General features: G+C 43.8%; 7 protein-coding genes across 11 annotated transcripts; 4 read left to right on the forward strand and 3 right to left on the reverse strand.

Moving 5' to 3' along the window:
• Positions 1–190: 190 nt before the first annotated feature.
• Positions 191–5,766, reverse strand: RB195_019426 (uncharacterized protein; the record flags this gene model as incomplete). Of its 3 annotated transcripts, none has more annotated exons than XM_064187261.1 (7): positions 191–235; positions 1,100–1,189; positions 1,259–1,418; positions 2,296–2,437; positions 5,406–5,461; positions 5,522–5,609; positions 5,700–5,766. In XM_064187261.1, 7 exons carry the CDS (start codon positions 5,764–5,766, stop codon positions 191–193), a joined length of 648 nt encoding a protein of 215 aa, XP_064043142.1. The 3 variants fall into 3 exon arrangements, with proteins under 3 accessions (XP_064043142.1, XP_064043143.1, XP_013297037.2); XM_064187262.1 differs by lacking the exon at positions 5,406–5,461 and adding an exon at positions 3,691–3,713 and having other exon boundaries at positions 5,510–5,609; XM_013441583.2 differs by lacking the exons at positions 5,406–5,461; positions 5,522–5,609; positions 5,700–5,766 and having other exon boundaries at positions 2,296–2,426.
• A 6,586-nt stretch (positions 5,767–12,352) lies between these two features.
• On the forward strand, positions 12,353–12,859 carry RB195_019427 (uncharacterized protein; the record flags this gene model as incomplete). The annotated part of the gene is made up of 1 exon (XM_064187263.1): positions 12,353–12,859. One exon carries the CDS (start codon positions 12,353–12,355, stop codon positions 12,857–12,859), a length of 507 nt encoding a protein of 168 aa, XP_064043144.1.
• A 271-nt stretch (positions 12,860–13,130) lies between these two features.
• On the forward strand, positions 13,131–13,874 carry RB195_019428 (uncharacterized protein; the record flags this gene model as incomplete). Its single annotated transcript, XM_064187264.1, has 1 exon — positions 13,131–13,874. The coding sequence occupies one exon, from the start codon at positions 13,131–13,133 to the stop codon at positions 13,872–13,874; it is 744 nt and encodes a 247-aa protein (XP_064043145.1).
• Positions 13,875–13,974: 100 nt separating this feature from the next.
• Positions 13,975–14,904, forward strand: RB195_019429 (uncharacterized protein; the record flags this gene model as incomplete). The annotated part of the gene is made up of 1 exon (XM_064187265.1): positions 13,975–14,904. The coding sequence occupies one exon, from the start codon at positions 13,975–13,977 to the stop codon at positions 14,902–14,904; it is 930 nt and encodes a 309-aa protein (XP_064043146.1).
• A 1,301-nt stretch (positions 14,905–16,205) lies between these two features.
• RB195_019430 (uncharacterized protein) lies at positions 16,206–16,883 on the forward strand (the record flags this gene model as incomplete). The annotated part of the gene is made up of 1 exon (XM_064187266.1): positions 16,206–16,883. The coding sequence occupies one exon, from the start codon at positions 16,206–16,208 to the stop codon at positions 16,881–16,883; it is 678 nt and encodes a 225-aa protein (XP_064043147.1).
• Positions 16,884–22,172: 5,289 nt separating this feature from the next.
• On the reverse strand, positions 22,173–27,636 carry RB195_019431 (uncharacterized protein; the record flags this gene model as incomplete). 3 transcript variants are annotated; one of them, XM_064187268.1, is made up of 5 exons in its annotated part: positions 22,173–22,361; positions 23,795–24,007; positions 24,933–25,287; positions 27,070–27,365; positions 27,430–27,636. In XM_064187268.1, the coding sequence occupies 5 exons, from the start codon at positions 27,634–27,636 to the stop codon at positions 22,173–22,175; spliced, it is 1,260 nt and encodes a 419-aa protein (XP_064043148.1). The 3 variants fall into 3 exon arrangements, with proteins under 3 accessions (XP_064043148.1, XP_064043149.1, XP_064043151.1); XM_064187267.1 differs by lacking the exon at positions 22,173–22,361 and adding an exon at positions 24,147–24,284 and having other exon boundaries at positions 23,922–24,088; positions 25,085–25,287; positions 27,430–27,480; XM_064187269.1 differs by lacking the exons at positions 22,173–22,361; positions 23,795–24,007; positions 24,933–25,287 and having other exon boundaries at positions 27,066–27,365.
• Positions 25,432–25,908, reverse strand: RB195_019432 (uncharacterized protein; the record flags this gene model as incomplete). The annotated part of the gene is made up of 1 exon (XM_064187270.1): positions 25,432–25,908. The coding sequence occupies one exon, from the start codon at positions 25,906–25,908 to the stop codon at positions 25,432–25,434; it is 477 nt and encodes a 158-aa protein (XP_064043150.1).
• Positions 27,637–27,702: the final 66 nt, after the last annotated feature.

A 27,702-nucleotide genomic window follows, 5' to 3' on the forward strand; every position in this document is an offset into this window, starting at 1 on the left:
GGTTAACACTTTGATTTGAGGTTCAACAGATACGAGGGAGAGTGAGTCGCCACTTCACGTTCCCTCGTATAGAAAAGGAGAAAAAGAAGGCGACCGGCAGATGTTTTGGTCTACAAAATGGTATTGCAACAAGCTAAAAAGTACATATATGTGGGTATGGATCTGACAACGTCCGGCTGGCGAATCTGTTTCATTCAGCTGCAACAGCACCCGCTGGTGCATCTCCAGCGCCAACCTGAAAAAAAAACCTCTTTCACCATAGAATATTTCATTTAACACAGCAACTGCGAGGAATTTATAGTTTTCCAGTTTTACGGACACTTAAATACAAAACCTTTTGTGAAACAATTCTAAAAATCCATACAAAAGAAGAGAGAATTCGTGTTGGAACTTCGTTTTAATGGTGATAAAAAGTCTATGAAGCGCCGGTGATCCCTAGCCTTGCAACTAGACGTGAATTTAGGCACTCAGTAGTCTTCGTAGGGGAAAAAATTGCAGATTCAAAGCAGTTAAAGTTAGCGCAAGTAGTCTTCAGCGAGTCCCATTTGTCCTATATCGAAACAGTGCAGCAACATTTGGCAAACTTCTTCGCGAGCAATTAGCAAGTTTAAACTTCCATCGTTTATGAACACGTGACAATCACAGCAAAAATCCAGTTACTTTTCGGGTGCTCAAGCAGCAGTGCCACTAAACACTATCAGTTCCTTCAAGAGGTTAGTTTAAAGAGATGGGAATGCCACAACAAACAAAAAACGATGTAACCATAGACAGAGTGTATGGATTCGTTCTATAGAGAAATAACTGACAGTTAACAGCCGGTAAATCTCATAGAAACATTTAAAATGTTGCAGGAATGACCAACAAGAAGAGCGATTTGGCACCAAGCCAAGCCGAAGTCTCCAGAGATCGATCGGCCTATGCCCGCCGGCTAAACGATGCAACGCGATATCGATCATCATCGTTGCCTCAGCTACATTCAAACAGAAGAGTACGCTCAAATACGGTGCGCCTATCAATCTCAACACGCTGACAGGGAAGGCATACAGAGCAGTGCGCCGCGGCGACAAGTGACAGCCATAATTGGGGTCAAAATTAGCACCTCTTCCTCCTCGCCCTTCTTCTTCTTCAGTGCGGGAGCACCATCCTCAGCTGCCTCCCCTACTCCCACGTCCGACACCCGTTTGCGATCCTGAAACTGAAGCAGTATAAGCTCCAACAAATGAATAATAAAGTCCAAAAAATAAAGCAATAAACCTACGTTGCCATTGGTGTCGGTTGACTCAACGTGGCCGTTTTCGCCTTCCTTGCCGTTTTCTTCGGTTGTTGCCTCATTACTCTCCTCTTCGTCGTGACCCCCTTCCTCATCTTCTCCACCATCTTCGCTCTCGCCATTCTTCTCCTCGGATCCCGAGTACGACCTCAAATAAGAACTTAGACACGGCAGAGAAGCGCTCACTTCCATAAATGAAAAGATGGAAAGGAAATGATAGGCTGGGATAAATCGCACGCATAATAGTACATCTCACCTACAGATCCTGAGTAAAAACTACACAAAAATAAACTGATAGAGTACATTTAATTAAGAACTTCAGCATGCTTTTACAGGACAATTACAACTTGTAATAAAATTTCCCTCAACATTTAATCAGCTTTAAACCTGAACGTAGTAATGAGAAACGAAGTAATTAAGAGGCATGAAGATAAGAGAACATTGAATAATAAGCTTCCAATGATTTTATTATCGAACGCTCTTCAAGGATTTGCCAGAGAAATGAGAACAACGAATTAATGAGCTGACAGATCTCGGCCTTTTGTCACCTATACTCTCTACCAATAAGAGAACTTTGCTGAGGAAAATTCCTAATATTATGAAATCTAGTCTTACTCCAGAAATATAGCACATTCGTCGACCTCAGGGATTGAAGTTCACATACATCTTCCCGACTAAGATAAAGTAGCAATAAGCAGTCCTATTGCAACTAACGATAACATGAAATATACCTGGACTTGAACGCACAATTTCGAAAAGAATCTTGTTGAGCAGAGCTAATGGTGGCGCGAAAACGACAACTGACCTCGAAAAACTCATCGTGAGCCCAGTCGCCGACAACACGGCGCAAAGCACACTATTCACAAACTTACCCAGCAGTAATACGACACCTCATATCAAATCTGGATTGAGTTTGGAATGAGAAAAGGAGGTTTCAACAGAGAAACGACTCAGAAAATAGCGGAAGAAGACAACATTAAAGATCGGCAACAGAAGGTATACTGAATGAAAAACGTAAAACTCACTTCTCGTCATTGTCCAACGAGGCGGCAGAGTCACGGCTCTCCTCGGCTACTTCGGGACCAGCTGCATCGGCAGCAACCGGCTCCTTCTGCTCAGAAGCGACATCCTTAGCGTCAGCCTCAGCTCCGGACATGACTGATCCACCTGAAATAAAGGCAACGTTTGTAACCATCACAACAAACAGGACGTATAAATGGACTGCGGGAAAAGCCACAAGCCGAAGAATCTACTCGCTTTATGTCAGAAAACTACACAAAAAAATAAATATCAGTACACTTGAAATACCGCGTAACAAATCTAATCAATCACAACCCTACGCAATGCGCCAGACCTAACAACTCTTGCACAAAGGCCGCGAAACTGAAGCGAGGCAATCCTCAACCTCGCTTCTCATTTCGTACACTATTTGGGTCAACATTTCACGTGAAAAGCAACAGAGGATTGAAGAGTCAATGACGAAACAAATGGCTCAATTGAATCGAAAAGCAGTAGACACGAACAAAGACAAACACATACTAGCTCTGCAGTGGTCATAACAGAATATAAATAATATAAATGTTGCTAGCCAGGACGAAAAGAGTACGCCTAGGTGATCACCGCAAACAATACAGCCCCGTGGCTTAGATTTTACACTTGTTGCGGAGGATTCGGCAGTGCGATGAATGGAACACTTGGCATAACTGACTCTGATTCAATCCATGGTTCCACTGAACTGCCGGAACAACTGGTTAGAATGGAGAACAACTGGCTAGAAGGCATAAGTACAGATAGTTTTGAGCAGATTGCCATGGATTTATGACACACAAAATGCGCACGCAGATGGTCACACGGAAAGCCTGTGAGGAGGAATATCACATAACAATGCAGCCCTCAGCAGTAAATAGGTAATAAAGGTCAGGTAAATCTAAGTTAAGGGAATGAGAACAGGGGAAGGGACTGGGCAGCGCCGGCCGCCACTCGACAAGCAGCGCGATTCGAAATGCGCCGCCGCGTGCGACGATCGCGAACTGGCACGACGCAGCTGGCAGACGGCCAACGGCGCCCGCCCCCCGCCAGCTGGCAGCAGGCCAAGCCCCGCCTCCACCCATCCAAGACAGGCGGTCGGCCGCGACTTTTGCCAGCCATGAGAAACAGCAATCAAATGCAGGCAGACTGGGAGGGGCGTTCGCAGATGTGACGTCATCGGGAGAAGTGAACCCCGGTGGACGCGGGGGTCGCCCTTGAACGGTCGCTGGACGCACGCTGAGTCTGGAAGAGCTTGGCGGTACGCCAGGAAATCTACCTCGCTGGGAAGATCGATGGTATTGTTGACGGCCTCGGTCAGTATGCACCAGGCATGGGATTAGTTGACGTAGAGAACCCTTTCTTTTTCTTTTTCCTACTCTCCGAATTCTCACCGGTGAAGGTTACTGGTCGAATGCTACAAAATACATCAGTCAAGTGAATGCTTCAGGATATTGCTTCGCAAGAAAAGGAGGCGAGATGAATCTCCTGGAAAAGAGGTGTTTGATCAGGCTGCCATTAGGACCGATCGAGCAGAACTGGACGTTCTCTAAGAAGAGGGCATTCTCTCGGGAAATGATAGAGGAGCTGAGCTGAGCTGAGCTGATATACTCGATATGTCAAGTCCAATCCAAAGAAGAAATGTATTGTTTCATTGGATATAGCACGCCGAAAACGAGCGGAAGCTAGGTGCAGATGCATAAGCTGCGATCGAGGTGGGACCTTTACTTGTCTCTTCAACACCAAGTAAGCGCCCCGGCTCGTTGGGACGTTCTGACTATATAGCATATTGCATATAATAACTTACAAATAATTGATATATGTACATACCTCTATAAATAAGAGACGCGAATACATAATTGCTAACTACCACGTAGGTTTGTATCGCCCCAAAGACAACTATGGCATCAGCAGGAGATCCTAGGGCGTTACAGAACCACGGCCGTTAGCAAAAAATTGCTCACGCTAATGTAAATTGTCGATGTTAGGTTTCCTCAACATATTGAGGAAAAGCCATAGACGTGAATTGCGCTAATTGATGTAGATTTCCGCACACAATAATATCTGTATAAATGCAAGCTATGCAATTATGCTCCGATTACTCAGAATTCTAGATAATTATAAAACGAAAGCAATTATCACGATGAGAAACATCTGCTGCAAACTATGACTGAAAAACCATGAGCCAATGCCTTGAGAGAGCGAAGTTGTTGGTTGGAATGTTCAAAAAAATCTTTTGGTTTCAATCTAAAAATGTAGGTGTCTGTGCATCGTTGCGAGTTCGCATTTTTCGCTGTATTTGAGCGCACGCACATCTGAACTAATAAGGAGAAATGCTCTTTCGATAAGATAACAATACACAGCACGACTTAAAAAAATCTAGACATAGCATCTTTGTTCTTAGAATATGACAAGGTACCTCAACAGAAATTTTTAAAGCAATAAGAACTATAGTTGGGTCAAAACGACATGAAGCACACTCGCGTGAGCGGTTGCGCTCGAAGAGGCGCGATGGAGCGTAGTGTTGGGATCGTGTGAGGACCCTCGCTACCGCCACCCACCCTGCAGATCGTCATGGTCTCCCCTGAATCCAAAAACTGTCTCCACCGCACCGTTTCGAGCGCAGCGCAGCCGCTTGCGTAACTGTCCGTACTTCATGTCGTTTTGACTCGACTATACAATAAGAACTGCGTCACAGGGGAAAATGATGCTGCTGACGAGAGGATTATATCAAATGGTGTTACCTGGTATTACGAGATGGTCCACTGAAACGTCTTAAAAAAACCACGTGAAAGACACAAAGACAGAAGGGACAATGATGTTCCAACTATGCATAATGTAAAAAATAAGGTGTTGTGCTGCAGAAAAAATGCGCTGGGGGAAAATGAAGTTGTGGGGAAGGGGGACTCAGTGGCGCCCTTATTTCTGGATGCTCTATCTTACTTCTTATAGGCCCCCTAAGACTAATGTTTATATCTTAGCGCCCCGATTGATTTGGGAAGAGTAGGTACAAACGGTACGCGTCGAAAGTGCGCCACGGGCGCCACGGACAGAACACCCTCCAAGGACTGAAAGAAATGGAGATCGCAGTAAATGATTACATGACTACCGCGTCTTACCGATGGTCCAAAATGGAAAACTTGAACGATTCGGATCTCGTATGAACTATAGCTTATTCGAAAGATCGATGTTTCAAATGGTTAAATGGGTGACGACTGAGCGAACACTCCAATTCCTTGGATAACTGGGTGTACGTGTGCACATGATAGGCAGCGATGCACCCGGATTGCCGACGCAGACGCTCGTAGCATCTCTGAAACAGTTCACGTAAACATGAACAGAATAAGAGGACCAAAACAAAGGCGAGGTACCAGAGCAAAAGTACATCCTGGTCTGAACCGACCTATAGTGCGATGTAACGTAAGGGATTGGTTGGAAGCAAAGCAGTCCTCAGATAACTGCGAGCGCATCGATGCAGTGTCCGGTTTTCATACCGACTGCGGAGTTGGTGAGTCCTGACACGCAGACATCTACTGTAGGTAATCGTTGGCACAACGGGACACTGTTCGAGAGAAAGTCAGGCTTCTGACGGTCATTCGGGTTGGGTCAAGGTTGGTGTTTATTGTGATTGGTGACTTAGGATTCACAGGCAAAAACGAAGGAAGTATCCAAAACCGCTTCACTCGCTCAACGATTAAAGCACAACGAGAACGAGTTAGAAGTTCGCTGTGCTGAGACTGAATCAACGGTTGTCCTCCATTCATTTGCATAATTCGCATAATGACCGTTGGTGACCTGCTGACCCTTTGGAAGCTCTCTCTTACTTTTTCTCTCAGCAACTTTAGCCTACGTGTCACAGATCCTCTAGGACTAATGCTTAGACCTCAGCGCCCGAGCGATTTAGTTATTTACTTCCAGAAGTATTGGTGCCACTGTGAGAGGCACTCGCCTTCGTTTTACCTGGAATTTGATGAATGGCTTGTCGTGGGCTGCTATAGAGCTAACGGTGTAGATGCGTACTGAAAGTTAGGATTTTTTGCTCTAAGAACGATTTTTGTGTTCTTGTCGCTAAGCAATTAAAGTGGTTTTGGAGTGACCCAACAACCCCCTCCTAATCACATTCACATCAAAGAGCGAACTGCCTACTAATCGCATCTCCCGAAGTGCCTGTCGAACTGATTTACGTAATTTTCATGGTACATCTGAGTAAACCGTTCTCCTTTCCTTGGCCTCCTAACTGTTCCTGACATTCTAGAATTTTTCTTGGGGATAAAGGATAAAAGATGAAGTTTCTGGTGTTAATCAATCCGCTTGGGATGCGCCTCCACGTTCACTTCAATTCAGAATCGTTTGAGGTTAACGAACGTGTAACTGGCCTATACAATGACTTGCGGTGGCTAGCCGATGTGTCAAGTCAGTTTTTTTATCCTCCCAGACAAGTCTGGTACCAATTTATCGATCCCGGAGGGATGAAAGGCTTGGTGAGCACTAGGACGGATTCGAATATTTCTTTGATACTGGATTTCATGGCAACCTGTCTTTTGTAGAACTTAGCTTGGTTACAGCCACTATTTCCTCTACATTAAAGGCATCACACCACGAATCTGAGGTGGTGCAGATTTCAGGTGGAGTATTCTTATAAGGGATAGTAGATTATGGAGAGGGGGTGATTCCGTCCATTTCTTCCTAATTGCCGTAAAAAACGGCCCGGAAGATGCAGCGCCTTGAGTTTTTCCACAGGGAGTTCGACTGGAGCGCGCCAGGCTTGTGCGGCGCCGCATCTTCCGGGCCGTTTTTTACGGCAATTAGGAAGAAATGGACGGAATCACTCTCCTCCCCATAATCTACTATGCCGTATACGAATACTCCACCGGAAATCCGTACCACCTCAGATTCGTGGAGTGATGCCTTTAAATATGCGCAACAACGAAAACTGAGTAAGTTGACGGTCTTTGAATGACCATCACATCTCCAGTATGGCTAGCTGCATCTATCTACTAACATATTTTATTTTTATATTTGATATTTTTCGGAACTAGACTGCGAACTAAGTTATTTTGCACTCTACAAGTGGAAGGTGATCTTGCTTAGACAGCATACCTGGTACTCGAAGTTGGAGGTGAGTTTTCTGTCGTAACAAAGCTGCATTCCAAAAACAAAAGAGGGTGCAAGTCGGTAGCGTCTCTTTTTACAGTACCCGTGCAGAAAAGCGGTTGAAAAAGTCGAAAAAAGGAAAACAGAAAGCCCGAGAGGTTCATGGAACGACGCAGAGAGGACGCTAAGACCTTCTGAAAGTTGTACGTGAAAGTATGAAGTGTTAAGTTCGTTTTTCTGGTTCCATTCCAGAAATCAGTTTTTTGCTTGTTGCACTAGTCATTTGAAAGACAGATAACGCTATCTAAGATAATCGTTCACAATTGTTATTTTTTTATTAGCTTTAAAAGAGACTACTCACTCACCAAGATAGTAAAGAACGCTACAGGGTGCTGTCGATGACTCCACGCTAAGTTAAAATAGATAAGAACTCATGAGATGGAGGGAACATTGTGGCTAAAGTTTTTGTCTCTTCTTTTCGTCGACATTTTCCATTCTTAGTTTTCAAATACAAAACAAATTTTATTCAACTTTGGCCCATCTTAAACTTTGCAAACACATGCGCATAGTCGCGTCAAAACGAAATGAAGCGCGGTCCAGTTGCGTAAGCGGCTGCGCTCCAAGCGACGCGGTGGGGATAGCGGTTGAAGTCATGGTGGGACCAACTACAGCGATGAGAGGTGCTAGCATGGGTCCCCACTCGATCCAAATTTTTATCCACAAACTAATTCAATGTATTCTCCCCTGTTTATTACTTCTTTTTAATTTCGTGTATCCTCTTCCACGTTTAGATCTCGAGTTGTTGCTCATCTAAAGGTTACTTGTTTTCGCAGCCACAGTTTTTTTCTACTTCTACTTTGCTCGTTACGATAAGTGGCGGATGGAATCCTCATTTAAAAAGGAAGTACGAAACAACTCTTAGTAACTTTAGTTCCGTTTTTTTTTGCAAATTCAACTGGGGAAAGAATCCTAGATAGTATCCTTGACGATCATTTTGTAACACTACTACTTTACTACTGATTGCTACAGATCTTGAGTTCCCAACTGGCAAATGTGCACTCTTCATTTGATACAGGAAAGGAACTGAGTGTTTCCTGGTGGCACGTGCTTATCGTAGAAGTGGATGTGGCATTTAATCACCTAAATCTATTGTTCAGTCAGATATATCCCAGAACAAATCTGTTGCTTCTCTTTGTTTGCAAATGAATTATATGATGTGGAAAAAAATCGAAGGTTCAGTTTGTTTGAGCAAATCGTTTGTGTGTAATCTGCGCGGGAAAAAATGTTAAAATCAACACACTACGAAAATGACAATGTTATTATCTTTCATGCATGTTGTGAAAAACGGCGTGGAAAACGGCTTAACCGAGCGTTTGTTCCGATGAGGTGCTCTAGAACGTGAAACCTTTCTATATGTGTCAGTGTTCTCAGCAGGGTATCATTGGTTTTACTTGAATGGGCTGCTGAAAGGGCCTCATTGATTTCGTTCCGCTCACTGGTGAACGCGCGCGTGTACAAGAATGACACGTTCTAACGCACCTCGTAGGGACAAAGGTTCGGTAAGGGCGTTTCCCGTGCCGGTTTTCAAGACTATGAGGGGGAATTGAGCGTGAGAGTGATCGCACATCGTACCCTACATTGTCTATGAGGAGTCCCAACACTGTCAGATTCGTAGCATGCTGCCATTAAATGAAATTAGAACAGATTTTAGTTGACGCTGTCTAGGCACTAGCAACGTTGCCGTCATACTGTTTTAGGATATTTATAACAAAACTCAACAGTTTTCTAATCAAGAATGGATGAAAAATGCTGGTCGCGGGTCAGGTATGCAGATATCAGATATAAGTGCAGCGCACTGAAGAAAAGCTAGGAACTAAAAAATTGTTAATACTTCAGTAAACATTCGTCGAGAACTGACATCAGTTTTCCTCTTCGCTTCTCCGTCGTCCCTTTTCTTTTTTTATTATTAGCAACTCTGCTAGAACACTACTAATGATGCTTCAGTTAATACTACGTTCGTGAGGGCTGTGAGGCACAAAATTTTCGATGTTGGGATACGAATGGACGAGTAGATAATGGTGGCTGTGTAGTTCGAGTATGAGAGGGATCACGCTCACTTTGTTCTCCCCTCTCTCCAAAAGTACAGAAAAACGCGTGCGCATAGCCCTGTGTTTTATCGTCTGCCAACGATGCAACTTATTAAGCGATTAAACGCTGGCAACCCCTTCATCCAACGTCTCTCTATAATCTACGATCCCGTACACAAATACTCCACCGGAAATCCGTACCACCTCAGATTCCTTTAAAAGCCTTTATTACATACAAGTAAATTATGACCATACAAAAACGTGCGTGTTTTCCGGTGACGGCTCGATTACATTTTGTTTCAGGAAAAAGTTGTAAAAATGCGATGCACAGTTGTATTTAAAAATGAGAGTAAACGACTACGAGAGGCAGCGAAAAATAAAACAGAATAACGCAAACGAAAAATTGCAATTACACAACAAAAGTAAAAACCGAAACAAACGAATAGCAGTAAGATAACGAATATCAACGACGAATGAAGTTGTAGGAATTACTAGGAAAAAAAAACAACGGTAACAAAAACTACGATAAAAGATAAAGGATAAAGCCTATAGCGTTAACCGATCCGCTCGGGATGTGCCACCACGTTCACTTCAATTTAGAATTGTTAACGAACGCGTAACTAGCGTGTGCAATGATTTATCACATCCGACGTATAAACTCAATGTTTTTATTCTCCCAGACAAGTCTGGTTCCAATTTATCGATCCCGGAGGGTTGAAAGGCTTGGTTGACATTAGGGCGGTTTCGAACCATTGATCGATCGTGCAAACACAGCAGAACCTCTTACCGTCTGCACTATACCCGCCCCCAAACATGGAAACAGGATTTAATTCTAATACGAAGTGCAAAGGTCTAGTTTTAAAATTTCCATCCTGGGAATACGTCCTTCATGTTGGACTAACTTAACGGAAAAGAAAAAAAAAGTAAACAAGTATAAGTACTTGAGACGAGCATGTAATGTTTTCAACGACAGCCGTGGAGGAAATGCATATATTCGAAAAAGTTGAAGTCTATCTGTATATGTATATGATAGAAAGTATAAAGGATAAAGGATAAAGTTTCTGGAGTTGATCAATCCGCTTGGGATGCGCCCCCACGTTCACTTCAATTCAGAACATCGACCCCGGAGGGATGAAAGGCTTGGTGAGCACTAGGGCGGATTTGAACCTCCGATCGATTGTGCAAGAAGCGGAGCCTCTAACCGCTACGCCACACCCGCCCATGGAAAGTATGTTTGGTGTAAATTGCGTTACTTTTTTTTGAAAGGATCTTTTGCGTTATTGCTTTTCAAAGTTCTCGAAGTTTCTTCTGAAATGGGATATGCAGTTTCGGGTATCATGTAAATTGTAAATTAGGCAGCGTGCGAAGTACGTCGATATATATCTGTGTACAAATTACGGTAACTTTAAATTACTAGAACTATCTCTGCAAATGCCTAGACGGATAAGCACTCATCTTATTCCTGATTTCTAATACACAGAAATAGCCGGAGGTTTCTCAGCGCTTATACATTGAATGTACGTAAGTAGAAAGTTCAGCGGATGGGCGACGACACATTGCAATACTTGGTCCACCTCCAAACTAATTAAATAGATTGGTGATACATAGGTCTTTCCTGGAAAACAATGTCATTCTGTAGAGATTAGTGCTTGAATAGACGATGGATCTTTGCAGATCATGGTAATGTCCCATAGTGTCCTTTTTATATATTCCACATTTCGCTTCCTCCCCATGATTGATATTGCCAATTTAGGAGTGAATAGAATTTAGTTAGAATTTGACTTGATGTAATGCGAAAGAGATACATTTTGAAGGCAAGAGGTCATTATTGTTAACGACTCATTTCACATTCATCTTTAACAGACTGATTTCTGCAGAAAAATGTGTGCATTATATGTATGTATTAGCCTTGGTGTGTTAGTGCCTGTGGAACAGATTCTCTTCTGCAGTCCCTAGTTCTACAGATGGAGTAGGGGCGTCTCACACCCCTGCACTCCCCATAAACAAGATACAAATCAAGCGCGAAATGCCAAGCTGCCGACAAGGCTTCTGTATCCACTAATTACTCTCCAGCACTGTCTCATTTCTTTGTAGCATGCCGTCTGCGACGTTCTCATTGCGACAACACGACGGGGACGGAGGAAAAGTTGGGGAATTTAAAACAATGAAAATTATGGAGGGGAAAATGTAGTTGGGGGCACTCAACTGCGCTCTTATTCCCAAAGTAAATAGACAATCCAGTCGAGGCTCTAAAACTTAAGCATTAGTCTTAGAGAATTCATGACATGTAAACTAAAGTCACCACGAGTAAAAAGGAAGATGGAGCTTTGGGAAACAAGAGCGATTGAATGCTCCCTAACTACATTTTCCCCAATTATGGAAATCTTTCCACGGAGACTCACTAGAGGGATCACAGCCGGTTAGTCGCGAGGCTACGTGGCGCGACCCCGGGTGGCGGATAGGGGGTTAATCGCAGACTAAAAGCGACCTTGTGCTTGCCCAGAGACGTAGGCGGATATAGGGGATGGACTCCCTGCTTCTGCTGAGCCAGGACTGACTCATGACATCCTTGTATCCCGCACGTCGGTCCGGCCAAAAGCCTGCAATCAAGTGACTGGGAGGTGCAAGGGAGGCGGTTTGGAGTCGCCTCCAACAAATAAGCTCCACATGTCCACTCCTTGAGAACGGAATTTCTTCCAGAAACTCATGGGACTAGAGGCTTGCAACCTGCCCATGGGTTTTAAAATTTTTATGCAAATAGAAAATAAATAATAGAAAAGAGTCTCCTGATTCCGGAGGAAATCCTGGTACGGTAGCGCCAGGTAGGACGGGGTTGCAGGAGTCATGTAGGCTACCGAAACGGAAAAGGACTAGGATGGCGATCTGTACTTATAACGCACGCACGCTTGCATCGGAAGCGGCCATCGAAGATCTGATGATGCAAGCCAAGAAGATCAAGTACGACGTCATCGGACTGACCGAGACGAGACGACGTCACCCTCTCAACGCCGTATATGAAACTGGAGAAGAACTGTTCTTAGGAACATGTGACAGTAGAGGTGTTGGTGGGGTTGGCGTCCTCGTCAACACGAGTATAGCAAAGAACATCGACTCCTTCGAACAACTTACAACCCGAATCGGACGTCTGCGGATGAGAAGATGTGGTGCAACACCAGCTTCGACATCGTCACACACACTTCGTCATAATTGGCGACGCCATTTCAACGCCAAAGTTGGCCCAAGAAGAACGCCAGAGGAACTTCATATCGGCACCCACGGCCTACAGTGGAATGACCAGGGGGAGAGGCTCTCCGAGTTCATCATGACGACTAAGACCATCCATGGAAACTCGCAATTCCAGAAGCTCTCCTCTCTACGCTAGACGTGGGAGTCACCCGGTGGAAAGTACCGTAATGAAATAGACCACATCATCGTCAATAAAAGGTTCTGCCTGACGGACGTCGCTGTTGTACCAAAGTTCCATACAGGATCGGACCATCGCCTCCTCCGAGGAAGATTTTCCTTCACAAGGAGAGCAGAGAAAGCCGCCAAGTTCAGAGAGAGAAATCTCAGAACTGTCATCAACTGGGATCTCTTTGCTACGCTAGCCGGCTTTTGGGAAGATTCCGCAATGGAAAACATCGACGAGGAATATGACCGGCTTGTTTGAACACCTCTATGACTGCGCGAAGAAGGCTGAGAGTTTTGAAACAACCAAGAGACGCCTGTCTCTTGAAACTCTTAAGCTGATACGCCAGCGTGGAGCAGCACGAACCGCAGGGAACCGAGAACTCACGTTCGAGCTCTCAAGGCTTTGCAGAGAGGCGAAAAAGGAAGAACTTAAAGAGAGAAGAGCAGGAGAGTGCTGGCTGAAGCTGCAGGGGGCGGAGAAAAGCATCCGCTATGCCCGTCGAGACTTCGCCAGTCGCAAGACGAGGATGACTACTCTCCGCAACTCGAAGGGATCAACCATTGCATCGAGAAGGGGGATGGAGAAAATCATCTACGACTTCTACTCTCATCTGTTCGGCAGCCATGTCCACTTGCCTCCTCATCATCTGAGGGAAGACGGACAAGTCATCCCAGAGGTTCTCCCGTCCGAAATACGACAAGCTATCATGTCGGTAAGAAATCGTACGGCACCCGGTCTTGACAGAATAAGACCAGAACACCTGAAGAAACTTCCGCCAGTACTCATCAACACCCTGGCGAGGCTCTTTACACGCTATCTGTCGGAATGCAAGGTTCCTAAACAGTGGAAGACCAGCAAGACCGTTTTGTTGTATGAAAAGGAAGATCCACATGACATCGGCAACTATCGTCCAATCAGCTTACTGTCCGTCATCTACAAGCTCGTTACAAGAGTGATCCTTAATAGGATTAAAAGTCTCGGATGAAGGACAGCCATGCGAGCAAGCAGGGTTTAGAAAAGGGTTCAGCACGATTGACCACATTCACACTGTTTCGAAACTCATCGAAGTATCACGAGAGTACAAGATGCCGCTCTGTCTCACCTTCATCGACTTAAAGAAGGCGTTCGACTCAGTTGAGACGGAAGCGGTCGTGGAAGCTTTGGACAACCAAGGCGTCCCCACTCCGTACATAAAGGTACCTCGAGAGTTGTACAGTAACTTCACGACCGGAATTTCGCCATTCTACATGAACATCATCATTGATGTGAAGAGGGGGGTCCGACAGGGTGATACAATTTCACCCAAAATATTCACAGCCACCCTCGAGAACGCAATGCGAAAGTTGGAATGGGACAACGTGGGAGTGAAGGTTGATAGTCGGCAGCTACACCATTTGCGCTTTGCTGATGACATCGTACTGATAACACCTAGCATCAGCCAAGCGGAACGAATGCTGACCGAATTCGACGAAACATGTGGATGCATCGGTCTTCGGCTGAATCTACAAAAGACGATGTTCATGCGGAACGGATGTATCTCGGATGCCCCATTCACGCTCAACGGAACGAACATATCCGAATGCACCAGCTACGTTTATCTGGGTCGGGAATTGAACATGATGAACGGCCTGACCCCCGAGCTGGGCAGGAGGAGAGGAGCGGCTTGGGGAGCGTACAAGAGCATCGAGGATGTAGTGAAGAAGACCAGGAACACCCGGCTCCGTGCCCACCTCTTCATCACCACCGTACTTCCTGCTTTGACCTATGCATCGGACACCTGGGCATTTCGCAAGCAAGGAGAAAGCGCGGTGAGCGTCATTGAACGCGCAATTGAGAGAGTGATGCAAGGAGTATCCCGTTTCACGCAAGTGAGGGACGGGATTCGAAGTTCTCTCCTACGTCAACGATCGAAGATTAGAGACGCCGCCGCGTTTGCCAAAGAAAGTAAAATAAGGTGGGCCGGATACGTGACGCGCTTTGACGACAACCGTTGGACCAGAGCCGTGAGCGACTAGGTTCCCCGCGATATTAAGCGCACTACAGGAAGACCGCCGACCCGATGGTCAGATTTCTTCACAATGTCCTTCAAAGAAAAATATGATGCTCTTCGTGTCCCATGCGAAAGAGGGAACCACTGGGCTACTCTGGCACGCGATCGGGACAAATGGAAGAATTACTGGCGCCCGCTCGACCAGTTCGAAGATCAACGGGAGTCAAGTACCCCCCAAGTATGGAAACCTTTGGCAATCTTTTCACTTTTTCTCATTCTTACCGCCTTGATTCGAAATTACATATGAAAGCAGTTGAAGAAACATCCGTATTGTTCAATTGCAGATAAACATCCAAGATTGGTGAGTGTTAAGATCTCCGAAGTGGGTGACATCAAGCGTGTTACTGAATGAGTTGGTCTCTATTCACATAGTTTATAGCGGTTTTTAAGTCAATTTTGCTGTGAAACTTTGGAAGCACAGCAGTAACAGTGAGTGTTTAGATCAACATCGATGAACGTTATACATCTATTCTTTTTCTTAACAAAATCTTCATCTTCTTCTGGAGATGTATGAAATACTTGGGAGGCTATCTGAGCGTCAAATTTTTACTCGCTCTCCAATCTTGCATCTTTAAGCCTTTTCACACGTCTTTTTTTTTTGTCTTGTAGCAGTTTCTCTTCAATCGAGGCAAATCGCGTCGCAACGCGACAGGCTATATAGATGGGGCAACGATGAAAGATTATTTGCTATCACAGTGACGTTGGTGACAGTTTTGCGCTTGTTTGCTTGTTTGTTTACGGCATCTGTAGGGGTGAGAAATGCCGCCTTCTACAGGCAGACTAGGTTCTTAATTGCAATAAATATTGTGTAGTACTCCTCTAAAAGGTAACATTGGATTAAAGTAGCAAATTTCCACTCTATAGGTGGAAATTTGCTACTTTAATTCAATGTTACCTCTTATCCATGCACTGATCTTTCCATTCAGTCATTCATTCAGTCTGCTAACGCTCATCGGGCGAGTATTTATAGATATTCGAACAATTTTTTTCTATTTTCTCGGATGTCAACCAATATTTTAGTGGCGGGATTTGGTTTTTTGGTGGAGTGTGATCAACGCTTGTTCACATGGGCTATGCATTTCCTCACGAACTATCTCTAGATCAATCAGCAGAAAATATTGAAATATCGAAGAAGAGCGAAAAATGGTCTTAGGATAACTGTAACTTCTACAACTTCCAGGTTAGGACGTGCAATAGCATTAACTGTCTAACGGCAAACTCCGATCAGCGCATCCCAGCAAAATGAAAAAATCTGTTATAGGTAACATGTACAGAACGGCGGCAAGAGTCTCATCGAGTAGCCAGGAAAAAGCATGGTCTATAAATGTGGCCCATAAAGTAGCAATGTCCAATGGGTACCCAGCTGGAGATGGTGCTACCCGACAAGCACGGTATCCCTCTCGAAGACCCAATGTAGTGGATGGCCCAGAGAAGATCCTTTTCTGTTTACCTTATATATCTGATGATATGAGCAGAGCAGTATGGGGCTGTCTACGAAAAGCGGGTCTAAGGAATGACGTGAGGGTTGTGGAAATACCTCCAGCAAACCTCAAGGGTCAGCTGGTACGTAACCGTGTGTATGATCGACTCTGCACAACTCCCAGCTGCGTGGTTTGCCCGTATGGCAGAGAGGGTGATTGCATGATATCGGGAGTGGTGTATCGTATCACGTGCAGGTTGTGCGGTGACGATTATATAGGGGAAACGGGACGCCCATTGTGCATTAGGGTCAAGGAGCATCTGAATGGACTCGCAAAATCAAAAACCTTCACCCCACTTGGAGCACACCGTAGAATATGTCATCCAAACTCCGAAGTAGAGGTAGAAGTTCGTATATTATCCTACGAGTCCGAAATCACAGCACGCAGAACGCTAGAGGCCTTTTGGATAACTGCCAAAAGTCCAAAAATGAACAAAAAGGATGAGTGCATTGCTATCACATAACGAGTTATCCCCGTATCAAGACCTATGCGGGTTTGATCTACGGGGCGGGCCGTGAGGTCCCTATATAAAACCCTTGTGACTCGTAGTTGTGGTACGTGGTGGTCTGCTGAGTTAACAAGTCTAGCTAATGAGGTAAGTACTAGCTTATGTGTTGCTGTTTGAGTTTGCTTACCGTTTGGGTGCTTTCTGTAGGGTGATGAGGCGCTTGAGGGGATAGGTCACTAATGGCTTTGAGTTTCCCAGGCTCTGACGAAGACGATATCGCCGAAACGTTAGCCGCTGTTTAATAAAGATCGATACCAATCTTGGCTACAGCTCAAAGAAATCAGTTAAAACTACGTTTCAACATGCCGAGATTCAAAGACAGTCGAACATGGGCAAAACTCCGATCAATTGGTGCGGGGTGGTGGTCAACTTCTTCCATGTATCCACCGAAAACAAAACATAACTGACAAAAATTAACAAAGCTCTATGGGACAGCAAATTCTTATCCACACATATTAAAAATGTTAGATAAGGGATGAGTAAGCAATTGAGTCGACAAACACTTTATCTAAAGTAAATGAAAGTTACGGAATTGAAACAATCATCACTACCGATTCTATACGTACTAGTAACTAAGAAAAATGGTTGCGAAAGCCCACTAATGGCCACTGCATGTAAAATTATTGTTAGGTTGAGAAATAAGTCGTAAGGTTTTTTTTTATGCAGGGCGAAAAATGCACATAAAAAGACAAACTATTTCCAAAATGTTATACATCATTCGAAGCAGAATTTTCCACTTTAAAATATAGTTCTTTCTGGCTTTTTACTTTTGTCAAATTGATTTTTGGTCTTCTCAGGCCTTTGAAGTGAAGAGTCATGAGGATGAAACGGAGCATCTTCGAAACAATTGTTTTTTGCATTTAATGGAGGCACTGAAGCTGAGATTGGGGTTTTGTAGGAAGAAGGAGGAATGCTTGAAATTAGCGCTTGCCGTTTGCATTCGCGCTTCAAAATTGGGAATTTGGACCTCGTACACAGATCACACACTGGTCAACGCGATTCTCGAAGGTGGAGGGAAAATTACCTCATTCCATTCTTTGGGAAGAACTCAAAAGGCTACTACATCACTAACAGTATATTTTCCTTTGCTGTTCTTCCCATCGTTTCCACCAACTTCCTACACAATTTTTTGATTTTCCTGGTCATTCTTCATTTCCATGTTTTTTTTTTCGTATTTTCTCCATGTTTTCCGAGTCTTTTGTTCCATATTCGATTGTTTTAAAATTCCTTATCCGATCTCCTTCACATCCATGAACAAGAGAAATGAGTGCATATCAATTGCTACCGACTTTTTGCCGTTTGTAACGTTCTGTGGGCTATAAGATTGTCCTCCAGTTTCTTAGCACTATCCAGACATCAGTACTTAAGGATTCTGCACAGAGCGTAAGTCTCATTCGCCCTTGGTGACAACTTGTAAGAATGCGGTGGTACACTAGCCCCGTACTCGGTAAGACTGGTCAGCTTGTTTTGCTTTTGAAGTTCTTGCGTACTTACAACGATGTCGAGGATTGGCAAAGAAAGAGGACGAGTTTGATGTGATATGCACAGCATCAAAGACCTCGAACCATTTCAGGCCTTTGATAAAGAAAAAGTTGGGAAATCATCAGGCCAATATAAAGTTTCACCAAAACCTTGTTTGGCGTAATACAAAAACATAATTACACATCCCAATGCCAAGGTTTCACAAAGAGTGGACTTACAGACTATTGTTTTTATATGCATTTTTCATTCTCAAAAAACTTTTACGGCTTATTCTTTAATTTAATGGATATCGTTAAACGTTGCAATTATTGAAATCACCGCATCCGATGTAGCCTGGAACGTCGTATGATTGTTCGTGGATACGGAAGTATTAATATTGCTACAACATCGAAGCGATTCTGTGGTACAACAATCAAGACAAAAGGTCATCCGACATAGTTCATAATTCAATTCTTCAGAACACACTGATTGCATACAATACAAAGTCATCCACTTATGTTCCAGAAGACTGTGAAGCGTTCAGACTGATTATAGAAGACAGCCACACTGAAAGTGAGCGCTATGGCAAAGAGTTATGATGTGTCTAACGAAGCAATAGTATTAATGGTGGGATACAATAGGCGAAAGCATGCATGACGGACACTAACGATTCGGTCAGGTCTGCCCAACCAGATAATCTGCTGCCCTCTTAAGGAAGTTTCTTCCCCTGTAAATCCGTCCTGACAAAACACTAAACGCCTACAAACCTTTGTCTTGTGAGGGAAGAAGGGAATTTCTAGCTTGTTCCTCAAAGGAAAGAGATTAAGGAATCAGAAAAGTATGTAAAGCAGGCGAACGTCTCCGCCGTTAATCGTGACTCCTATTATTGATATCTCAGAAGCAGGCGAAGCAATTACCCCCTCCTGACAACTGTATTTTGATGCAGGACTACCAACACCTTTTTTTAGCTATCCAGAAAGGGAGTTCGTGACCTTTTCGATACCAAAAATACTAAGAATACAAAAGCAAGTGCGTTGCTTAAGTAAAAAATATCTTCAAAAAAAAAAACCGATTCTCTCATTCTTACGGATGGCTAACAGTTGCAAAGGAGAGGTTAAATGCATTAAGATTGCCATTCACAAGCTCTCATAAAAATAGGAATCGTTTGTAAAACCCGGGAAGCAAATACGTCGTACGCTGAGCAAAACAAACTCTGTTAGTCTCTGGTTACGCTGTTGTGAATTGGCAACCGATCCATCAATCAGCTGGCGCAGTGCAGCTACTGGCAGGCAAAAATCAATCAAGGCAGTGTTCAGGGAAAAGTAAAAGTGAAATCTCGAGAGTAAAATCTCTCTACGAGTAGTAGGAATCGAAATAGAAGTTTAATTGCCGATTTCATTTCGCAGACGCGCAACCTTTTCAGCTGCAGAAAAGACATCTGCAGCACTCAAAGACACCAGTCGCACGACATATACGATAACGCAGCCAATAAATGGACGCGCACTCAGAAATTTTGGAAATTTTCTGCGAACGCTGCCTTCAAGCAAGATACAAGCAGGCTCGCAAAAATTCTACTTTCCTAGCCCGATCTACAATATATATATATATATAATATGTATATTCCGAAGGAGAGAGGTCCCATCTTTGAGGATTTTCACTAACGCTGCCTTTAATCCTACTCATCCAACGTTCGTGCGACAGTTCTCGGTTGCTGCCAAATCTATATACTGAAGATTTCGTGTGCTTCGAAAAACCAAATTCAAAAATTAGCCGAGGAACAAATAGCAAAAGTGAATTTCGGTAGCTGACAGAAGTGAAAAAACGCCAGGTGGGAGAAGAAGCAAAATTGCTGAAATGCTGTTGAATATTGACACTGAAATAATTTCATTTCTAAACTATATAATCTATTAAATATTTCTAAATACTGACTAAAGAACATAACATGACAAAAAAGAAGAGTCAGGTGCATAGGTCGAATTAGAGAACGACGAAAAAGAAACCGAAAAAATCAACATTTTGTTCCTACAAGACAACAATGGGACGACGCAGGTTCGACACCCTTCCGAGTTCACTTTTTTGCAAATTTAGACTTGGAAATTAAAACTACCTTCAAAAGATGAAGAATTTTATTATACGTAGTTTCCAGCAGTTTAGAAGTGGATTTAATGGGATTAAATACTCTTACTATATACTAATAAATACTTAAATACTAAATACGAAAACTCAGATTTTGTTCACATTGTTAGGTCTGGGAGATCGCGAATAACTTCGTCATAGGGGACCAAAAGGCTATCTCCCAGACCTAACAATGCGCACAGAATCTGAGCTTTCAAATTAATTAAATTCCAATAAATTCACTTTTAAGCTGCTGAAAACTAAGTATAATTGAATTTTTCATCTTTTAGAAGTTGCTTCAGGTTTCTATCTCTTTTGCAGAAATTTGACTCAGTGTGGTGTCGAACCTGCGTCGTCCCAGTGTTACACTTTATTGTACATTTTCAAAACAAAATGTTGGGGCTTCCATTCTGTCCTATGCCCGAAAATGTACATAGTATTTTGTAATTTATGTAATCATTTAATATAAGTTACTGTAATATTCTATAATGTATGTGACTTTCTAATAATAAATATTTTGTTCTGGTTATGTTGTCTTTCATTCACTGCTGTCCACCGCACACCCGATGAGAAATATTCCATTTCACGCTTGATCTTGGAGCTACCTGTCGTGGTAGATCAATATAGACAAGACGAATGTGTGAAAGAGTCGATTTGTTCAAGCGGACATCCGGTAACATTCCATTATATCCCACCAATATTTCCCAATAGCAAGCAAAAATTGTACATTGCCCGTAATAGGACTCCAAGTGCATCTTTTTTTCCAAAGGACTTCGTAATGAAGTCTGACCATCAAATCGGTGGTCCTCCTGAAGTGCGTTTGAAATCGTGTGGTACCCAGCCGTTCTCAGCTCTGATCCAGCAATTGTCGTTGAAACGCATCACTTTCCGACTGAACTTTCAATTATCTCTTGCACTTGCTTGAAAGTGCGATACTGGTAACATCACTGGGTAAACTGTAGCTGGGGGGACGGAGACACTCACTTATTTCTGGAAGTAATAACTAAAGTCAGTCGGTGTCCTAAGACCTAAACATTAGTCTTAGAGGATCTATGACATGTAAAACTAAAATTACAAAGGCAAAAATTGGAGGTAGAGCTTTCAGAAACAAGACCATGGCTGAGTATCTCGCCCCCAACCACATTTTTCACGTGTTCCCCTTTCAGCTAAGCGTTCTATAGCGCTGTCCGAATTTTCCTCTTGCTTGCGAAGAGTCCAGGTTTGCAAAGCACGAAGAACAGTGGTGTTGATTATGCGAGCACAGAGTCGGATGATCATCATACACATACACATACACATACACATACCTATGGAGTGGGCGACTAGAGACTTAGGATTTTAGTACCCCAATTGAACAGACCAAGTCGGTGGCTCAGTGGAATATATTTATTATAGAGTAGAAACGACCGCACCGTACCAATCAAGGCGAAAATGTGTTAGCGCAGACCAAGCAATAGCTAGAATAAGCGGGCCACACCCATAAACTACTTGAATTGCAGTGAGAGCACGACAAGTGGCCATCATAGCTAGATGATACTGCGCGGCTAGGAGAGACAGGAAATAATCATAAAAGGCGATATTATACATACAAACAATTTAATAATGAATAATATTTTATCTTTGTGCTTTGGCCTTTCTTTTCTTCCTTTGGTGGCATGATACCGAGGTTCACTGTGCGATTGTTGATGTTGCCGTTGCACGGCGTTGTCTGGGTGGTGGCGTAGGTTGGTAGTTGGTTGGCGTCGAGGGCGCTGATGGCGTTGTTGGCGAGTGTTGGCGGCGAGGTTGTTGAAGAGTTGGTGACATTGAGCTTGTGGTTACTTCTTTTATGGCCTCTTCCTGGGCGGCTGCGATCTTCTAGAGGAGCAAAACAGGACTCCACTCTTGAGTCCACATGCGTCCCCATGTGCCGTTTTCAAGCGGAGGAGGCACAGATTCAGCTTTGTTGCCTGTGCTGTTTTGGAGACTGAATCCAGGAACCGTGGACATCTCCCGGTGTGATGATTGTACGATTCTGGACTGGCTGGACATAGGAGCAGTCCTTTCCAAGACCGTTTGGCAAGGTTCTTCAAGACTGCCCAGGGGGGGGGGGGGGGGGGGGAGCAGATGGTAGTAGTGTAGCGATGTCGCACCTGTCCAGATGGTCCAGAGCATAGCATCAGCGGAAGAAAACATGATTTTGTGTTTCTTTGATGCTTTCCACTACTACTTATACGTGTTCAGGTGGTCCGCATCTTAAACTCCCCCTCAACGAGTCTAGATGTAACTTCCAGTGCTCTTGATGATGCGCCAAAGTGCTTTTGAGTGCATGATAAAAAAGTTGTAATTGACTGCGGGCACTCGAGAAGGTAAATCGTTGTAATTGGAGTACTTTGTCCAAGACTATGATATCTTTGAGCGAGCCGACCGGGATAATACACTTTTATGCGTATGAGCATAATTGATAACATGTGTATACAACAGATAATGAACTGACATTAACTTTGTACATTTTCTCGTATTGAAACACGAGATCAAACTCGTACCGTGTGCAGCACTATGAAATACAAGGTTCGCACCTATCAAGGGCAAGAGTGGTAGAGCAGACATAGCACAGCCACAGCTAGCTTTCAGTGGCTTGTGAAAGTTTTGAGTAGACTTGAGGGCCCGTGTCCGGTATGCCTATGTACGCGAACTACCGGTGGGCCACGCTAATTGTATGAGACTGTTGTGCGAAGATCGAGGAGTTTTGCAGCTGTGTATGGTAGTACAGGTTACTTGCCAGCACAAATTTCTTATGTTTACTACCACATTTGCTTTGGAGATTCGCAGGTTAACGTTAGTACCGCACCTTTTGGACAACTGTAGCATCCGGTAACATTCGTAGCTTTAACAATGCAGTCTTTGGGGATGAAGATAGGTGATTCTGTATTCCAGGGAAGATACGTGCTTTGTAAACGTGATTCATGACGAATTATCCCTTTCTGGTCTTAGATTACTTTCTTGTCACGAAATTGCTTCGTAAGATCCTCGAGTGTATAATGACTTATAATGACTTTGTTCGGTGGTTATCAGAATTTCTTCGGCGAGTTCCATATCTGATTATGTTATTTCGCTACCAGAATCAAAATGATTTTTCTGAGACTTATACCAGTAGATCTACTTTTTTTTAAGATAATGACCACTGCATGTGAACTTTTCCAACTGCTACCGTAGTTCGCAAGGCTTTGTTGAGTGTGAAGAATCGCGTCAAATTCATAAGATCATTCTGAGTCTTTTTCTTTTCTTATTTTTAGCAATGACGTTTATACCTCTTTTGTGCTGGCCACTTCTGTGGTGGCATCGATTAGGTCCGGGCTGTACGGTGGGTGTTGTAGAACTTCCCATCCGAGCCTCAGAATTTTCTGGAAAGTCTTCTTCGCGATGCGAGGGCGCGCGTTATCGTGCAGCAGGCGAACGTTGTCGAGCTTCGGGTGCACCTTGCGGATCTTGTCTGCCAGTCTTTTCAGTTGAGCGCAGTAGACCTAGGCAGTAACTGTCGTATTGTCCGGCAGCAGTTCGAAACGGTAGATTCCATGAACTCCCCACCAGACGCTCAGCATGACCTTCATCTCATGGATTTCACCTTTCACGAAAGGATCCGGCATTTCATCGCCAGCGCACCACGCATGTTTGTGGGTATGGGTGCCATAGAGGATCCATTTTTCATCTCTAGTGACAATGGTGTCCAGCCAGTCGAATCTGTGGCTTTTGGAGAGCAGCTGAGTGCAGATGTCCACGCATCTTTGGCGGTTGCCGTCGCTTAATGCATGTGGGAGCCACTGACCGAGCTTTTTCACCATCCCGAGAGACCGCAGTCTATTGCTCACGGTGGAACAGCCAAGACTGGCAGCAAAATACCGCACACCTTCATATGGATGCTGCTTCGCCAGATTCTCCAGTTCGTCGAACGATATTGCAGTCGGTCGACCAGAGCGAGGCGCTCATCTTCGTGTTTCTTGTTTCCGCCTTTGAAGCGCTGGAACCAGGCGCGCACAGACCGCTCAGAAGGGGCTTCAGTGCTGAATACTTGACTTAAGTTTCGATGGGCTTCAGCAGCGGAGTGGCCAGATTCGAACTCGTAAAGGAGTACGTGTCGAATAATGGTGGAATGTTCGGCATTATAGGATGAAATGGGCAAGGAAGAGGGAGCCAGATATGTTGTGTGTATACAAGCGGTAGTGTCCTTATATAATATATTTAAAACGGGAGCTTCCAGAACATCTCGAAAAATCTGCGCTACTGCGAAATTTTCGGCAGATACTTTCCGAACACCCTAATAGATCTTTGTGTTCAAACACTTCTCTCATCATTGCTTTAAGTTTGACAAGTAGAGGTCCAGCGAGCCCGGTAGGATCATAAACCGAGTTTATTTGACTCACGATTTCCTTTTTTTGTCAGTTGACTCACTGGTCGGAAATGTGTCATAACTTTGAAATTATCTCGGATTGCATTGTAGTCGACACCCAGAAATTTTAAAGTACCATTTTCCATTCTATCACGAATCGGTATTTGAGAGTTGACCCCATTTGAATTTGATATGTATCCCCTCAAATTCATACCGACTTTCGCGAATAGTATCTTAAATTTTCGATACTTTTGTAGGGCTTCCTCTACAGTGTCGACAGTCATCATGATATTATCTACGTATAGGTTCTTGGCAATTTTAGCGGCGAGATCCATGTTTTGGCTGTTCAAGAATGACGTCAAGCACATTTTGAGAATGCTTGGAGATGCTGTTACTCCGAAAGGGAGTCTTTTAAACCTGAAATATGCCAGGTTATCTCTGATCGGTGGTAGGTTCATGTTGTTCAGCCACGAAAATCTGCACAATCTGTCTGAAGGGGACTAAGTGGGTTTGAGTAAAGGCGGCTTCAATGTCGCAAATCAGAATGACTTTATTGCATCTTTATGCTAACAAAATTTCGTGAATTTTGTTAATGAATGACTCTCCTTTGTGGATCACGTCATTTAACGATAGCTTTCCCTTTCGTTTTGAGGAAGCATCAAAAACTATTCTCCAAGGCGTTTTCTTGTTTGCTTTCCAAACGGCTGAATGCGGCATGTAGTAGACTCCTACAGCGCTAGCTTCAGCGTTTTCGAAATGCTCGATAACTTCGGCTTCCTCGTAATTTTTGAGGATTTTGTTGTACCATTCACGTTGTAAGTGGTTTTGCTGGAGCATCTTTTGCAATGACTCCAGGCGGCGAATAACTACAGCGTAGTTATTCTCAAGTTCAGGAATGTTTTCTTTCAAAGGAAATGGAGCAATTATGCGTCCTTGTTCGAACGAAATTCTCTTTGAATATTCGTCAAGGTATTTGTGGATTATGTCGTCTTTTTGACATTTTTGTGCTGATATACCAAGACCTTCGAGTTCGAACATTTTTTTTTCAAAATCTCTTGTTCGCTGTTCTCATGTACAGCAGTGAGTCCGTAGCACAGATTATCTTCTTTGCTCTTTGCACCAACAGCTCCTTTTCTGTAAATTACAGGTCCAAATACGGTTATGTATGTAGACCACTGAGAGTCTTCACCATGTTAGAAATTCCATGTTAGAAGGAGTTACTAGATCATGATAGTATTCCAACCCCACTAAAATATGTGGGGTTTGGTGATCTCCTCTAAGCTTTGTGTTTGCCAGGCAAATGTTATTTTCTTTGAGAAATTCGATGTCGACTGCGCTCAGGTTCACACTTGGAAACCCGTCTGTCATCACAGATTTAGTCTGTATTTTCATGTTAATCACATCACCGTAGGCCGTGCCAATTCTCATATGTACTATTTGACATTTGAACCACTCAATATGTCCACCTATTCTGAACATTGTGCAGATTTCAGTTCTTTCTCGAGGTGGACCAAAACGTTCGGCTAGTGATCCTACAATCACCGTTTTCTGTGCTCCAGATCGGAGAACTCAAGCAAAGCACTTTCTCAAATTCTTTCTATTGCAATTCCAAATGTCCCCTTCGCTACCTGGGTTCCGTTATTTGTTGGTTGTGTGTCCGAGAGTAATTTTTCAGTGTGCCGTGTTACTATTCTTCGACGTTACTTTTCTTCTGTCGTTGTGATTTGGCGGATTTTTCCGGTCGCGATTCGGTGCGTATGTCGGTCTTGTGTTATTCTGACCATTTACGTTCCTTTGGATTCCAAGCTGGCATCTGTTTTCTTCGTTGCTTTGTTTCCTCTTTAAAGCATAAATTACGATGATGCTTTTGTCCGCTCTGGAAGGAGTCTGGTTTCAGACAATCAAAGCTGCTATGGTTAGGTGAACAGCATTTCCAGAATCTGTTATCTTTTATTATTTTGGGCCGACTCTTCTCTTCTTAATTCACTTTTGAAGTACTCACTTTATTGTTCATTGAGTGACCCAATCTGTTTTCGTCATAACCTTTTGCGGCAACTTCTTTCTCAATATGCGCCAGAACGTCTTCGACTGTTTGTCGCTCGAGTGTTTGGCCAGATATCAGAACAGGTTTTATGATGTCCTGTAGGAATTTAGCTATGATGGTTTTGCACCATGTTGAGTCAGAGGTGACTTACTTACTTAATTGGCGGGCTGATCTCATCCCTGACGCTATTACCCGCATCTTCGCCGAGATGTGCCGTCCTTGAACACAGCTCTGCCCAACCTTCTCGATCTTCTGCGAGAGCTTGCACAGAATCAATCCATTCGTCGCGATTCCATATTCTGCGAAACCTTACGTCTCGCCTGAACTGCCTATCCACGCCGCTTGTTCTCAGGTCCTCTTTCACCACCTCAGTCCAGAACTTCAGGTCTTCAGGCCAGGTGGCTTCTTTCAGTTCGAACCCAGCAAACTCAGAACTAGTTGAGGAAGCCTCCTTAATATAAGTTTAATACTGCCGGTCTCCTTAATATATTACCGAAGAAGAGAAGACGATTTACTATAGCCAGTTTCGATGGCGGTGCAAGATGTTGATATCTTCCACGTGTCATCCACCGGTATACCACATCAATTTCTGCGTAAAGATTTTCATAGTGGCATATCCTAGGCCAAAAAGAACCAGGTAGCCATCTAAGCAGCCTTCGTTCCGTGCAATCAAGCCTTTCTATCACCGTAGATGGTGCTGCCCAAGTCTCCGATCCGTGCATAATGATGGAGCGAATTGCGGATAGGTAGACTCGCAGCTTGACTTCGTTGGTAATGGGAGTCGAGTC

This window comes from Necator americanus, chromosome II (genome assembly GCF_031761385.1).
Source record: "Necator americanus strain Aroian chromosome II, whole genome shotgun sequence".
Lineage (NCBI taxonomy): Eukaryota > Metazoa > Nematoda > Chromadorea > Rhabditida > Ancylostomatidae > Necator > Necator americanus.